Source organism: Oxyura jamaicensis, chromosome 2 (assembly GCF_011077185.1).
Source record: "Oxyura jamaicensis isolate SHBP4307 breed ruddy duck chromosome 2, BPBGC_Ojam_1.0, whole genome shotgun sequence".
Taxonomy (NCBI): Eukaryota; Metazoa; Chordata; class Aves; order Anseriformes; family Anatidae; genus Oxyura; species Oxyura jamaicensis.
Window position 1 is genome coordinate 147,181,420 of NC_048894.1, and position 15,936 is coordinate 147,197,355.

The 15,936-nt window shown below is 42.4% G+C and overlaps 1 protein-coding gene across 17 annotated transcripts in view; it reads right to left on the reverse strand.

The window, feature by feature from the left end:
- Positions 1 to 15,936, reverse strand: part of MTSS1 (MTSS I-BAR domain containing 1) — a 123,206-nt gene that overhangs the window by 13,267 nt on the left and 94,003 nt on the right. For 6 of the 17 annotated variants that reach the window (XM_035317895.1, XM_035317885.1, XM_035317889.1 and 3 more), the window contains exons 7-11: positions 12,516 to 12,527; positions 7,320 to 7,477; positions 5,890 to 5,997; positions 4,859 to 4,956; positions 2,689 to 2,899 (exon numbers count right to left, since the gene is read on the reverse strand). In XM_035317895.1, the coding sequence (XP_035173786.1) occupies positions 2,689 to 2,899; positions 4,859 to 4,956; positions 5,890 to 5,997; positions 7,320 to 7,477; positions 12,516 to 12,527 (587 nt within the window). The remainder of the gene's footprint in view (positions 1 to 2,688; positions 2,900 to 4,858; positions 4,957 to 5,889; positions 5,998 to 7,319; positions 7,478 to 12,515; positions 12,528 to 15,936) is intronic. The other 11 variants (XM_035317896.1, XM_035317894.1, XM_035317886.1 and 8 more) reach the window with 4 other exon arrangements.

Genomic DNA, 15,936 nt, shown 5'->3' on the forward strand with positions numbered 1-15,936 from the left:
GAAACTACTCAGCTCCAGAAAGAGATCTGCGATGCTTTTCACCCAACCGCACTTGCTTAATTAAGATTAAAATATTTTACAGGGCACTTTCCAAATGTACAGCTATCTCTTAGAGGCTAACACTTTTCCTCCCAGTGACCTTAACAGTAATGCTGCAGAAAATAGATCCCACTGAACCAGTCTAAGGGCAGAGCCTGGCTTTATAATAGCTCTTTTTTCTGCCTTCTACGCAGAGCGTGATAACTGTGAAGACTACTCATCAACTATAGTCCAAAAAGCAGTCTTCATTTTGCCAGTCATCTCTCCTTTGGTACAGTCTGTATCTTGTTTAAATCTCTACTTATTTCTTCTTCAAAATCTTACCCCCATCTGTGATTTTGCATAAAATCAAATTAATTTTCAGTGACACTTTCTTGTCAAAAATGCAGGTGAGAGCATAAAAACTTCACGTAGCTTTTATAGTGTAATTCCCATAACTTGGGAATTTTATGCAGATCTCCTCTACTTTCTTTTAAAATCCATTATGAAAAGAAAATCGGCTCTGCTGCCTTAAAAACTACTGCTGCTGGCAGATGCCACAGCATGTAGCCAGCAAACATCAGCCAAGTGTCCACCTGCGCAAGATACATAGCTTTTAATTTCCTTTGTTGATTCCAGAGCTTGCTTTTCTGCTTTCTCAGTGTCACTGCTGCAAACAATGACATCAGTGTTTTAGAAACAGTCAGCAGCCACTGCCACTGCTCCTCCCTCCCACCGCCCAGCCTCAAAAGCACAGTGCCGAAAGGAAGACCTGTCGGTCGGTTGGTTAGAGACACACAACATGAAATAACGCTGTAGATTGAACAGCTTCTCAGTAAGCCCACGATCACGGTTATCCGTCAGCACGACACACACATATTTTACTTAGTGCTGAACATACAAAGCAAGACACTTAAGCAAAGATGAAGCGGCCAGGCAATGATCTGTTACCTTTTCCTCTGCGTAAAGGTATACAGAACTGGAGACATACAGAGCACATACCTATTTGTTATACCAACACACTACACTTGTCAAGTCAACGCCACACTGCTGCAGCCTTCTACAGCTCATGAATAGCTCAAGTGATGCTTGGATCGGTTTGCAACTTTATGGATAGTTTCTAAAATGAAGTGAAAGTATGTGAACTTAGCTGGTGTAGATCAGCGTGACTCCATCGACTTTCAGGATGTTCTGCCACCTGATACCGGCCTAAGTTCTCTCCCCTGGTTAAGAGGGGAACTTGCAAAGAGAGGTGTTGGGTTTTTTCCATGGTAGGGGCAATTGCAAAGTTACATCCTCATCTGCAAACATAGCACCATCACGTAGATTACCACCCTTTTATGCAGGTGCAGTGGTTACTATGAAAACCACAGATGATGCTAGAATGTATAACCAATGTATGTATCTTAAAAGTCAACATCCTTACCTTGTTACTATTCCAGTTTACTTTATTATTGCTCATTTATTTTTGTCACTTAGGTTAGCCATAGCCAATCTAAATAAAACATTCATTTTATTAGTGTGCACAAAGTTCTTCAGGTTGTCATCTAAAAAGATAATGCTGATGTGTCCAGACTGGGGACAGTGTAGAAGATGTGCTCGTTTGACAACAAAGCATTTCTATTAAAATGAAAGAGGTAAACATATTTTAAAAAAATACTGAGCTTCCCTTGAGAATATGTTCCAAGCTTAAATGAACCAGTGCTGTTTTCAATGATACTCTAAAAATTTCACTGTGAGTGCTACTTACTAAATGTTCTGCAGGCAGTAAGGGTCTGTGCACTGTCCAAGGTGGTCTAAAAGTAGCTTAAGTATGCAGGTGGCACTTGGTGACAGCTAATATTGAACTTATCAGCTGTTTGCTGACTGTGGGGATTAAATTCATTATTGGCTACATGACCATCTACTCCCCATTACATGAAAAGGAGTACAACTACGTTTATTAAACTAAAGGAAAATCTCATATTTCTTATGAGTTCCATAAAGAATTAAAAATACCACTCGTTTTGATGCAGAAACCTGATTTCTGCAAGGTGCTCAGCTGAAAGTTAAGAAGAGGAAGCCTATCCACAGAAAGGGATGTCATCAAAAATGGCAAAACCAATCTCATACGATGTTGTTAATGGTATTCTGAGCATTCCTGGCCTTTTGTAGGGGTCCATCTGGTGGGACACTAGTATCCCTGTTGTCAAAGCCACCAGTATGAATACCAAGGCTGTCAGAAGGCTGTTCTGGCAGTGATTTTTGTCCATTAAACAATAATCAGCCATCCAACATTATCAACTTGCAATCTGTCTAGTATATTAACTGGTAACTTTAGTGGGTAAAGTGAATAGTTACTCCTTCTAGCAGGGTGGGATTTCTTACTCTTTTCTCCTCTGTACCCATCTGAACATTGGGCGTCCAGGTTCCCTCCAGGGCCAGAGCAAAAATCAAAGTCCCTGAAAGCAACTCATCCCTCTCTTCAGTGCTAACTGCAAAAGCAGCACAAATCTCTCCAACCAGAGGCCCAACTTTTAGATGGATGAAGTGCAGCGAGATAAACCTGACCCTCAGCACTTAATCTGACTCCAAGGTACCCCAAAATCACATCACAGGCTTTTGTGAAAGGTGAGCCAAGTTAGAGAGTCCAGCTCACGCTCAGGTTTTTGTTCTCATGCTTGCACGTACCTGGTTAGGTGCTTCTGGTGGCATAGGGGATGGCGATTTGGACTGGAAAGCATCCTGGGACATGAATCCAGAATCATGGGAGGACACACTGGACAGCCTCATGGGTGCCTGCTGAGGCAGATTGGAGCTGCGATAGCGATAGTGTGAACTAGGTGAGTGCGAGTGCGAGCCACTGGACCGGGAATCACTACTGTTAACGCTGTTCAGACTGCTGTGAGAGACAAAAGGAACAAAGAAAGGAAAGGGGAGAGGAAAAGACACAAGGGCGGGGTGGGGAGAGACCCATATACAGTACAATTAACATTCCACATGTCTCTAGCAACAGGCAGCATAAACCGGAAAAGAAAAAATGTTGACAAAATAAATTTATATATATATATATGCACATATATATCAGTAAAGAACTGCAAGCAGCTGCAGTATCCCTTGTGACCAGAGAAAATGGCATTTTATCTCAAATTTCACTGAAATTATCATATTCTCTAACCACTCGCAGTCCAAGTTAGGTTACGGACGAAGGGATTTGTTACATGCCCTCTCCAGCCTTTACAAAACATGTGCAAGAAATGTTTGCTGACAGCTCTCTCCTACTGCACCAAGGACCAAATTTTCAACAGGATCTCTAGCAGAAGGTCTGAAGGCATCATGGTCCATCTAAAAGTCTGCATCTTGGAATGCAGTTTGGTTCAATCAGCAGGCCAGCGTGTAAGATTTCTGAAAGCACTACCACAGCCCCATACTTCAAAGTGCCTAGGACAGGTTTTGCTCACACGAACACTTTCTACCAGGAAAAAAAAAACACGTGATGACACATATTCATTGAAGTCCCATCTCTGGTTATGTAGCTTTAGTTAGTAAGAAAGACGACCAGAAAATTAAAACTTCAAAGTAACATGCATTTAAAATATTTCAACCAAAGAGATTAATTATTGATGTCCAGTATCGATGCAGCAATGACATGCCAGCCACCATGTGGGAGCTGTTAAAATCTCCTGCTGAGGTGGCTAAGCAGGACTAGTAGGGTGCATCAGTCTGAAGGCGGGTTCCTATTTCACTGGCAGGAGTCCTCTGACTAGCTATCGGGATGGCTCTGAAAGGTACGTGGGCTAGGACAGCGCCTCTTGTTCACAGATTTCATGTACACACAAGATAGACAAGCCAGCCTGCAGCCGCAGAAGGGGAGCTCTGCCTTATTTTACCCATACACAATGGTGCCCATACTGGTTTTACCACATGACATTAGGTTGATTAGGACCAGATTATCGATTGTTTTTAGCCATTTTCTTTTGCAGCTTCAGGATATTGCATCTTTAAGCCTGTGCCCATTGCTCTACGTATGCACGTTTTCACATATATATATAAAAGTACTGTTGTTGTTTTTTTATATATATCTGCATGCAGAGACAAGTAGATACATAACATCATGTTCGCTTGCTCTGACATGCTAGAGGTAACTTCGCTCATACACAGGGAACCTGTAGCCCATTATTCATAAAGCAAACTGAAAAATCATTTGAGAGCAACTATGAAGGTGTTAGAGCAGAATACACAGTAGGTTATTTTCCTTTTCAGTAAAAGGAAAGAGTAAATGTAGACACCAGGTACAGGGGCAACATGCTAATAAACTGTTTTATTAGAAAAAAACAGTTTTTATGGAGAAAGCATAGACAGAATCCAGTGTTTCAACATATTTTAGGACAGCATTAGACAGCATTAAACAGTCAGAAAAACTTGTATCAAAAAGCATTCCCATCTACCAGACTGATAGGGTAATTGCCAAGGATGATTTTTCCTTTTCAAACAGTTTAACTTACTGATTAGTAACAGCTACTTAGAATAATCTAAAAAGTCATCATATGAAAAACAGAAGAGGAAATTATGAACGAACAATCTCAGAGCTTAGATCAGTACAGTCTGCTCTTTGATCTGAAATGGATTCAAGTGAATTGAATCAAAAGCATCGTCAAGTTGTCTTGAGGTCAGAAGTTGTTCAGTCATGCCCATCCTTTTTAGTATTCCCAGTCACACACGCACATGGATAAAGAGCATGAGGGACTGATTTCATTAAGAGTTGTTATTTAAGATTTAAGTATGTATACAAATCCATATCACAGTCTGAACTCTCTTTGCCCCCATACAGGTTAAAATTAAACATTACCAGTCTACTTACCTGCAAACGCTAGATTTTCTGGACATGGTGGTACTGGGAGAGGATGGAGGAGTCTGATAAGACCAGCTGTAATCAGAACCTTTCAAATCTAAAATTACCTGATGAAAGACAATCAATAGCATCAGGGACATGGAATTGTTTTTCTCCCATTAGCAGAAACCGTTTGCTTGTCATACAACATTTGTCTCCACTGCAAACTTTCCATACCAATTGGCTGTGCATATTACAGATCTCACAGAGGAGAGGCAGCTCCATCTCTGGGTTTCCTGAAATTACCATACTTTAATACTAGGACTGCTGTCACAGAAGGAAAGCTCATATTTGAATGGAAAAATCTTTAAAAAGTAAACTGGAGATTTATTTTATCCATATTGTAGGTTGTGTTTTTTTTTTTGTTGTTGTTTGTTTTTTTCTCTCTTAAAAACTACAGTAGCTATAGCATTTAAAAACTCACATTAGAAAAATATTGCAGGTCCAATATTTACCCACAGTAGAGCTTCCCTCCTTTATACTTCTAGGTCAGCGATAAGGGTTTTAAGGTATAGCAAGAAAACTGAGTTCACACAGCAGAGCTGAAGTCATAGGTCCTTTTTGGAGTCATTTAGGGATATACATTTTCTTATGCATTTTAGGAATAGCATGGAAAAATGTTAAAATGTTAGACTCCATCAAGATACCAAATCCCAGCAATCTTGTAACCACATAAAGACAGGGATGGTTAAGTATAGGGTGAGGAGGTGAAACCCATTCAAATACTCTCAACAGAAGCTGGGCATTTTCACTTATATACTTCAAAGCGTTGCAGCTACCACTTTACACTGGTCTCACTGAATAGCTTAGGAGCACTTGGCTGGTACTTCAAAATCTGTTTTTTTTTTTTTTTTTTTAATTCCTTACGTTTAAAATGACACCTTGCTGAAGTGAAGCATCTACAGAATGTAACATTAAGCTGCTAAATGCTAGTAGTCAATGTTTCTCATAATACATAAAAAAAGTTACAAGCTAAAAATAAAAACATTTTCCAGGCTAACCTGTTCACTTGAAGATGGCAATTTGTGTGGATCCATGGTGAGGCTTTTCAGGTCATCTGATATGGTTTGCAAATGGGTTATTTCTCCCAGCATTGATATTTCTTCTTCCTGAAGAGACAAAAGAAAAGAGCTAATCACAACCTTGGTTTTAAAAATCACATCCATAACACAATACATGACCTTTTTCTTTTTCCTGATGACCGTAGGAATGCCCAACAGAGCTGTTTTTTCTCTGTCCATTAAGCAACCACTACTTAGGAAAGAGGCTTGGAAATACTCATTTAGAGTTTTATGACACCTGTAAGATTGCTGTGAGTTTTGAGGCCCAGAAATCCTCTTCCTCGCCAATGACATATATCTCAGCCCTTTTTTTGAGCAGAAAGAGTGCCATTCTTGTGGCACTTGGAATAGTTTTAACTCTTCTATGTATACTCACTAATGTATGGGAATGGTTTTAACTCTTCTGTGTATACTCACTAATGTATCTTAAGGATTTTAATCTCAAAATTAAGCAGGAGCTAAACTCATACTTTTTTCTACCTTTTGGAAACTGTGAGATAAAGGCACTATACAGGTATGGATCATTAATACATCCGTGATTCTCTCTGGCTCAGGCTACATCAACAGCTAATTCAGACAATTCCAGCACCAGAAATTACCACAGTAATCCCTTTGCTACCATAGCAGTTTTGATCAGGTCCTCACTCTGCAATTTACCTCCACCTGTTCACACATCAGCTCCCTACTTCTACAAGCATGGTTTTTTGTTGAGGCTGATGCTCTTTGTAAACAAGCACTGGGAACGTTTTCCCAGATCACTGAAGGCCCTTCAGAAATGCCTCATGCTTGCAGAAAGCCACAAGCAATTCATCGCTGGGCTTCAAACACCCTGAGATTAGGAAAATATACTTAAACCTTTTCAATGAACTGAAAAAGCTGTCATGTAGGAGGAAAAGAGCTGCCAGCGAACTGCATGAAAGCAGGCTGCAATCTGTCAGATAATGTCATTATATGCACAGGGGAGGTCTTGAAAAATTTATCAGTCCTAGCGCTGGAGTAGGAGTAAGGAAGGTTTATATTAAAATGTGATGATAAGTAAAAAAAAAGCAGTGGAAAAAACTGTGCATTAACAGTATCTTAAATCCATATGCAGGAGGAAATCAAGCCCACCTAAGTCTCTGGGCCCACTGTTTCCCCATTAGTCCTCTTTGAAGTATCCAGTGCCTTCAGATGCTGAATTACTCTAAATGACTACAAAAAATGCCCAATTCTCACCACTTCCTAGGCAGAGATGCAGGTTGAACTTTGGCTAGCCTCTCTCTATGGCTCTAAAAATTAATTCCAAAGATAAAAAGAGCTAATCCTTGTAGGGGCTATTGGCCACCTCTACAATCTGTGTACAGCACCGACTTGACATGGAGAGCTCTTACTATTACAGGCCGCAGCATCGAGATGAAAGTACAGAATCGCCCGCGCTCCTCGATCAGAGCTTTTCTGACAGCTTGCTTCTCGGTTTCTTCAAGCAGCAGGTACTTATCATTGACATCTTGTAAAGCACTATCCAACTGGGGCTGAATGTCACCCCGTCCTGTATGCAGGAAACAAGCGAGAGTACGTTTTGTCATAACTGTGGATCCACACAGAGGAATAACCTTGTGTTCAGTCAGCACTGCTGGCAGATTGTGCTTTTGCAATTCAAGTCTCAACCAGCATTTTCCCTTCATTCAGATTTGTAGGCATTTTTCCCCAGTTGAATTAATCATTCCAGAGCACCTTTTTCCCTTTTGCATAGAATAGAAATCCAGCTGAATACAAAGTTTCCAACAAGCCAAAGACAGCATTTCACGTAAGGACCTTCTCAAAGTGTTAGCTGAAATACCCTTCAGATCATACTTGAAAAATCAACAGCTTACTAGCGGGGGTATTAATAACCAACCCAAGATATGTCCCTCTTCCTTCCTATTTTTGTGCTTTGCAAGGTCCTAATGACAACTCTGCAGAGTCACTAAATGAGTGAATGAATCTTGTGTATGAGGTGATATTAGGGATGTGTTACTGACCACTGGAGGGCTGGATTCAAGCACTTTACACAAGAAACTGACGAAACAGCTTTCTTCATTCCAAAGTCCAAACCCAAAAAACTATCAACATCTCAAACACGCGTTAATGTCTGGTACCACCTGCATTTGTCTACGAAAAAAAATAGCTGATGTTCTGCAATCAAAAAGCTCCACTGTGTTTTTTACGGTCAACTCACGATACCACAACTTTCTGTGACAGTTCAGCACCTTACTCTGCACCAACTACTTGTTCTACACCATGCAAAAAGTCCTTCCTCTAGTAATGACGATTTGCTGCTTAGCCACAGTATTACTGAGCCAATACTGCTGTCGCTGTAAGGTCTTTTCATGCAGCTTACACCCCTAAATTTACAACAGAGGTTGTAAAGAACCTCCGTTGGGTAAGTTTGTCTCAAATCTCCCAGAACCAACACAAGCAAACTAAGTATGCCAAGTACAATTCCATACTGCTGTTGCTAAATACCAGGAAGATAACATTTAAAATGGTGGGTGAGTTGCAGCTACCCAAAATCCGTTCTTATGGACAACCACCTCTGTAAACGGAGGATTTCAAACTATGAGCATGAGGAAGAAAAAAAGTCTCCTCATGTGTTTAGTACGGAGTGCAAATGACTCAAGGTCAGGGTTACAGAGGAACACCTTATCATCGCATGTATTTCTCCCAACTCTGGAGTGAGTTGTGCTCCCCAGCACAACTACACGGCCAGAGCAATAGGAAAGGGAGCAGGAACGGAAACGAGAATCATGCTGGCTTAGAAGCATTAAGGACTGGATACATCCAAATCACCTCTGTACAGAGATAGCCATAGCCCAGATAGCCCTGCACTGATACCCACGCACAGAGCTCTGCGATGCACCCTCAAAGAGCCACGTGCGGTGCAACACTGGCACGGCCACCCGGGTACTGGGCTGCCAGCATGAACACCCGTCTGGTCCTCTAGATCACAACGACTGGGGCAGTGGGGTCATAAAACCACTCTGGAAGTAAGTCCCTAACAATAAAAGGCTCTGACGCTGCAGTTACCTATTTCCTCTCTCAAAATTAGCATCTGCCAGAAACAATTCAGAGAAGAACCGAGTGGTTCTCTGAAGGTCCTGTGCCTTCTCATCCCTCATCCGTCATCCTTAAGAAGCAAACCGGGCCCTTCTGCTTGAAGACTCTTCTGTACATTTCAGGCCCTTTCTCATATTCTTTTTTTTTTGCAATTAGATGCAGTGATTAAACCCCATACTTCTCTGGAGTTGTTCTTTCATGTTCCTTATGAAACTGAGACTTGCATTACTGCTCAGAACCTTACTTGGAGAGATGCCCGAAAAATGATGACAGGTGAAATAAGCTGACTCTGCTTATACCTAGATACTGGCTCACTACAGTGGATGGATCAAATGCAAAATATATCGGTTGCTATCTAACCCGACACACTCATCAGGCCAGCTCTGGAGAAGTGCTGTAAGCATGGAGCTGTTCCACCAGCTGATCATGCACTCAACGCAGTAAATCCTCCTTACATGCATTCACCTGCACCAGTGAGAAGACACTGAGGAAGCAACTGGACTCCACTCATAAAATAGGCTCAATTATAGTGAATTCTGGTGATTTACTTGGACCCCACAGAGCACCGCGTCTTGGATCAGAGCAACAGAGCACTCAAAACATGGGGCAAAAATAAACCTCATTTCCACCTGCATGACCCACTGAACTCAACACGGTTCTTAGGATAACAATCAAGCTAATGATCACACTGTGAAGGATCTGGTATATTTCTTTACGTGAATCTGGAAGCCAGCAGACGTACCATCTCCTCCCAGCTACTCTTAGGGGCCTGTTTTTATGCTAGGGCTCTTAGGCACCTGCATCGTCAGTGGAAACACATGTGCTGTCTGGGGTATAATTCAGAGCAGGAAACAAGCTTGGATGAATCATTTGGATGAGGCTCTGAAGTCAGATGTTTACACGGCATGAATACAGCTCTTTCTTCAGGTAGCCTTGCAACTCATTTTTTAGGTGCAGGAAAGCTTTATTAACATCCTTTGAAAGCTCCCTAATGCAGACATCAATCTATCAAGCCTTTTGAAATCAGGCATAACTCTTTCCGCTCCCTAAATCACGAGTTGCCTCTCACAGCATTCAGGCAGCTTGGGAATTTGAGGGACGAGATCTCTGCCCAATTGAACCAGTTTTCTTTGCTAAGCATCTTAGATCTATCCCAGAAGGGAACATGGACCACTGGAGAGCAATGAAATTTTTTCCCCTTTGCATTAGGGGAAGGAAGATCATGACTAGGGTATCCCTGACAACCTATGGCAGTATTTTTGCCTGTGGCCATGAAGCACACTTTCATATGAACATCAGCAATCCATTATTCCCTCTCGCCCACGTTCTCTGGGCTTTAGGTTACCGTTTGGAACCATTTCCAAACCAATACAGTTAGCATAATAACAGATAACAGCTCCAGAACAGGCTCATCATTCAGCAGCTGGAACGGTGCACCTGAAAGAAGGCACCAGCAGGTCTGAACGACCTACCAAAACCAAACAGCATTAGAAATGGTCAGAAGTGGCAAATGCAGTCATGGGCCTCTGATCTGGAGTCAGCTAGAAATGAGCGTGATGGCAGGACGGCTCTGCAGAGCACACCCAGTTGCACATCGAAGAATGAGCCAACACTGAAAAGGGAGGAGAAATTCAGAACCACCCTCTCAAACTGGAGCTCTGCTGTTGAAGAGGGAACCAAAAATGCAGGACCAGAGGTTGCGGACTGACTCCCATCCTGCCAGGAAGGAAAGCACCGTGCTCCGACTGCACAGGGACTTGCTGCTTGACACGAGCAACTAACAGCTACTGAACTGCAGAGCTGAACTGCTTCTCCTTGTTACTAACACAAATTCCTACTCCAAGGACAGTCTGAATATGTTACCTTCAGGACAGGTGCTTCATTCACATCACTAGCACGATGTGCAAGAGCTGTAAAGGACCAATGTGCTTTCAGTTCTAGTGGTCGGTGAGAACCATTGCTAAAAGCCTCATGCAGCTTCTTAAATAACCCTTGTTTGAAAAGAACTTAGGTAACATATGTTTGGCAGAAAAAAAAAACAGGCAAATCTAATTTTCAACTCAATTTCATGCCTATATTTTATAAGACAATTTAAACTAGCAAAGCTGTCAGTAACAACAAAGAACAGTGATTTGTAAATGTTCTCAGTGCAAATCTGAGTGTTAAAGTTAATGCTGCTATTGGTGAAGTAGGCAATGCAGTAAATATTGATGAAATTATCATTTTCCACATTCTCACTTAAAGACTTCTCCCTCTAACATCTTCCAGGTGTCTGAAACAGAACCTGAATATTCAATATGGACACTGCAGAATTTACACAGAATTTACTCTGTCATAAAACCCTGAGTGCACCTCTGCCAGAACAGGCTCCAAGTCATTCATTCCCAAATCCTAAGAGCCCACCTGCTTCATGTGCCAGGATGAACAACCCCTGCAAGCCCTGCACTGTAAAGCCCACACGTAAACTCACACAGATCTAGAATTCTGCAGCTGTTTACAGAGAGGTGGAAAACCTCACTGCTGCGGCGAGCTCCAGAGCCCTTCAGCAACCAAACCTGAGTCTTCCCGGAGGTTACTGGAGTTCCCAATAGCTCCTAACGTCCACACGTTCTAAGCTGTCCCTTAAAAGAAAAGTTCCACATTACCAAAGGGAACTTGCAGACTGCATTACCAACCAGGAAAAACGCCACGTGTGGTTCCACAGAAGGGAGCAAGCAGCAGGCGCCAGTGCCAGGCTCCAGAAGCCCAGCAGAGGCACCTCAGTTAGGAGTCCTGACCTCTCATCAATCCAGGCTTCTCCTCAACAGCCACACCGCTACGCCTACAAGTGGAGGTGTGAATTTATCTCCCAAATCCAGAAACCCCACGTTTCATTCGCAAGAAGATCTCAAGGCAACCAACTTCACATTTGCAAGGCAACAGCTGAAACAAGGCTCCAATTCAAACGGACTCGAGACGTGATCAGGCAGCAGGAGAGGAAACAATTGGGATGCTGATTCCGCCCCTTCCCCAGCATGGGCTTTTATGTGATTTCTTATCTATCAGTTAAGAAAGGTGCATGCGATTTTCAGAAAAAAAGGGGATTTGGATCACAGGTTTACGAAAAAAACAACAGTAAGGACTTTAAGCTCTAGACTTTAAAAGTCATATTAACAATAAGATATTCAATTAGTTGAGCATCACCTTGATGACGTGTCTCTTCCATTTAACTTCTCTCATGACTATTGTATGATTTATCAGTCCATGTTAATCCCTTTCTAAAATAAACCAGAGGTTTATCTACAGTACTGATTTTCTTCTTTTACAGTGTTCCAATTAAATGCCAAAAGAAGACACCAATCATAAGAAGGTTTGGTCATTAAGATTATGCAATATTTTAGTTTCATTAGAAATTAAAGTCTAGGCAGTTAGTGGAGACCAGACACCATAAAGAGGCCACAGCAAGGGCTACAATAACCAGCCACCAGGGTTACAGCATGGCACAGACTTACCCAGAGCCTCAGCTGTCAGGCAGGTGCGCATGATGAGAAATTGCAGGACACAAAATTGACACAGAAAGGAAAATAAAAAAAGTCAAACTGGTATTCCAGCACTCCTAGAGTTCAGACATTATCATCAGCTCCAAGACAAGAGAGCGAGCAGTTTCGGCTAGACTATTTTGACCTCTTCTGTTGCTGATAAAGAGAAAGGCATTAGCTTTGCTTCTGGATGAGCTGTTGTAAATTAAACTCCCGGTTATTTATCGCACATTTTTATTTTAAGAGATTTAAATCAGTTTAGGATCCTGGTTTAGCTTGCAGATTCTTAGGCAAGAACATGGTAACCGGTGTTTCAGCGAAAGGGCACAACACAGCCAAGTGTCAGATGCTGGTCAAGCCGATGGAGTGGAACAGGGCACAAACCCTCGCACGGGACGGGGAACTCAGCACCTTGCAGAACTCCAGCAGGTGCTGTATTCGTAACCACAGCGCTTTTTGATGTTCTCTACAGCAATTACATTAATAGATTGGTCATTAAATGGAAAACTAATTGCTGATGCAATGTGGAAGAACATCAAAAAGATTAACTGTGATTTTAATTTAAAAACTATATATATAAATATATATATTTAGTTTTGCAATAAACCTGTCTTGCTCTCAAAAAGAGGGGAACTGTCAAGTGGCATTCAAAACTCAAGGAATGAAAATAAGGAGTCAAAGAAAGATCTCTGGTCATTGTTCTGCAACATGTCCAATGTGTCTTCATTGAATTTTTATAAAGTGGAGCTTGCATTATAAGATGGAGGAGAGGAGGGGGAACAAACAGAAAAAAACCCTTAGGCACTAAGGCCTCCTCTGCAGAGGTTGTTTGTTTTTTTTCCCCACAACAGATAAGGATGGTTTGCTAATTAGATTCTCCCTTTCTGAGCAGTGTCATACTGACCCCACAGTGAGTCCTAGCCATACTCCTGGTGCTCACTGCAGTCACCGTGCCCCAGTCAAATTGTTGGGGGAAATAAGGACATCCTGTGGTGGAGACGGGCTGGCCTGGGGTCCTCCCTCCCCAGACAGAGCACGCCCAGGTGTAGAAGAGTGCAAAGTACTCGAATAGGAAAGTCAGCATTTGCTTTAAGAACCGAGGTGTTCCTCGTTTATAATTACATTGAAGAGCTTCATGGTTTTTAGTTAAGAGTCACGGGGTTTGTGCAATCATCCTTGCAAACAGGTAACAGTATTACAGTTTCAAAGACCAGAGTGTTACCCAAAAAGAGCTGCAGAGACTCTAAAAACCGCCAACATGTCATCCTCGCTAATGGGGAGGAAGGAGAAGAAAAAGCACTTTTGACCGTATTACATTAAGTTAATAATCATCTACCCTCTCAACCTCATTAAAAGTCTGGTAAGAGTACTTTTGAAAACCGGTAAGTAACTCAAAAGTACAGGTTGGTGGTTTGGATACTCAGCATCAACAGGGCAAGAGGTTAACAGTGTACTGACTGGTAGTGGCACTCTGCCGAAGTGCTACAAATCACTCAGAAACAAAACTAAGTTTTTACATTAACACATGTTATATTAACCTTGGTATTTTATTGAGAATGTATCATATAACTCCTTTTCACAAATCCGCTTGGATTTAAACATTTTCCTCAAAGCTTGTGGGCCAGTGCCACGTGAAGAACCTGAAAATGAAACCCCCTGGAGAAGTTATGGGCAGAAATGAAATCTGTCCAGGTAATCATCAGTGTCCGAGGCGAAAGAAACAGAGAATAAAGCCCACGTGCACTCCAGATTTCACACATGCATCATGTGTATTTGAAGCTAATCATTTGAGTTAGACACTTTTTTATAAGAAAAAAGGAACTAGAAATCGTGCACTTTGTTAACCTCCCGAATTAGTTACATGCAGAGCCACAGCTGCTCTCTCTCCTCTGAACTCAATACAGCCTCCACAGCTTCTAGCAGCTTTGTATCCACTTAGGAGGCCTCAACTCAGCAGAAACCTAACCGTGGAAGTTATTGCACGTATACACATAATTATTCTGCTGACTCAGGTTAGCTGGGCTGACTTCTGCTGTCCAATGTTTGTCTGAAAACAAAGAGCAATTTAAGAAATGCCTGCTGTTCCACACGCCGTGTGGATCTGTTTGTTCAGACAAGGGCTAAGTTTCAACACTAGGGTGGGCGAGATGCCCTGCAGCCTCATCCCCTGGGAAGCAGGGTGTAAGGGAAAGGATGCAGCCACCAGGACACCCTCAGGGGCTGCACGGACCTGAGAGCTGCACCAGGAGGCTGTTTAGACTGCACCTGCTTTTATTCTTCTTTATAGTCAAAGACAACAAAAAGAATGAAAATTAGACCTGTAAGGTTTTTCAAAATTCAAGCCCTTCATTTACACGCAGATTTGTGGTTTTACCAAAACTTCCCCAAAGGACCCCCATGCCTTTTTGTTTTGTTTGGGAAGTTTGGTGTTTCCCCCCTCACTGCAAGCTCTGGAAACACCTTTATTGCAATTAACACACCGACTCTGCAAACGTAATTTCTAATAAATCTTAAGCACCAGGCCTGACCTTCCCAGTTGGTCGCATGGAACCAGAACATGCACAAGGCAGACAGCAGGCAAACCCAAAGGCATTCAGCCCCAGAGCCAAGGTGGGGTGCCCAACCTGCAGGACAAGCCGCTTCCTCTCTCCCAAACCTCCTTGAGATGCAGGCAAGGAGCACGGAGCCACTACATGCAGCAGTCAGCTATGAGAGGGAGCCTCTGCAGCCTGGTGTGGCAGGGAGAGGATGCTGCTGCCAGGATGTGAATGGGAAAAGTATGGGGTTATATTTCAGCTCCTAGATCTGGAGCCACCCAGAGCAGAAGAGAACCACTTTCCCATCCAGTCACAGCAGAGAAAACTGGAAGGATGTTTTTAGTAGCATGCACCGTGTTTAAGCAAATTCAGAATTCAGCAAACTTCTCACTTGCCCACGGATGATCATGAGGTTAATTCAAAAATACTCTTACAAGTGCTAGGAAGGGAATTAATTTGTTATTTTTGAGTTCCCATAGGTGAGTCAGTAACTTTACAAAAAAAATGAAACAGCCAGGTCCTGCTTGGGGAAGGCCAAAACAACAACAAAAAAAAGTGAGTCTGAGCTGCAGGGAAGCAGTTGCAGTCATGTCCTCAGCCTGAGAGCTTTCCTGCCCATAGCTGAAACCTCATTTGTGACCTAGAATGAATTTACTTCCACAGCTTTATCATTCTATAAATAAACCCCTTCTGGATTATGTTTTTGCCTGGGTGTCAATAGGAACAACAGACTCCACAACACAGCACGCTGAACAGATCTGCCAAGGGGGCACACACGGAGGTCTGCAGAACATCTGACACCACACTCAGACCAATACTGCATTTCTTCAAGCTGCGGACCAAAAAGGCAAAGAGGG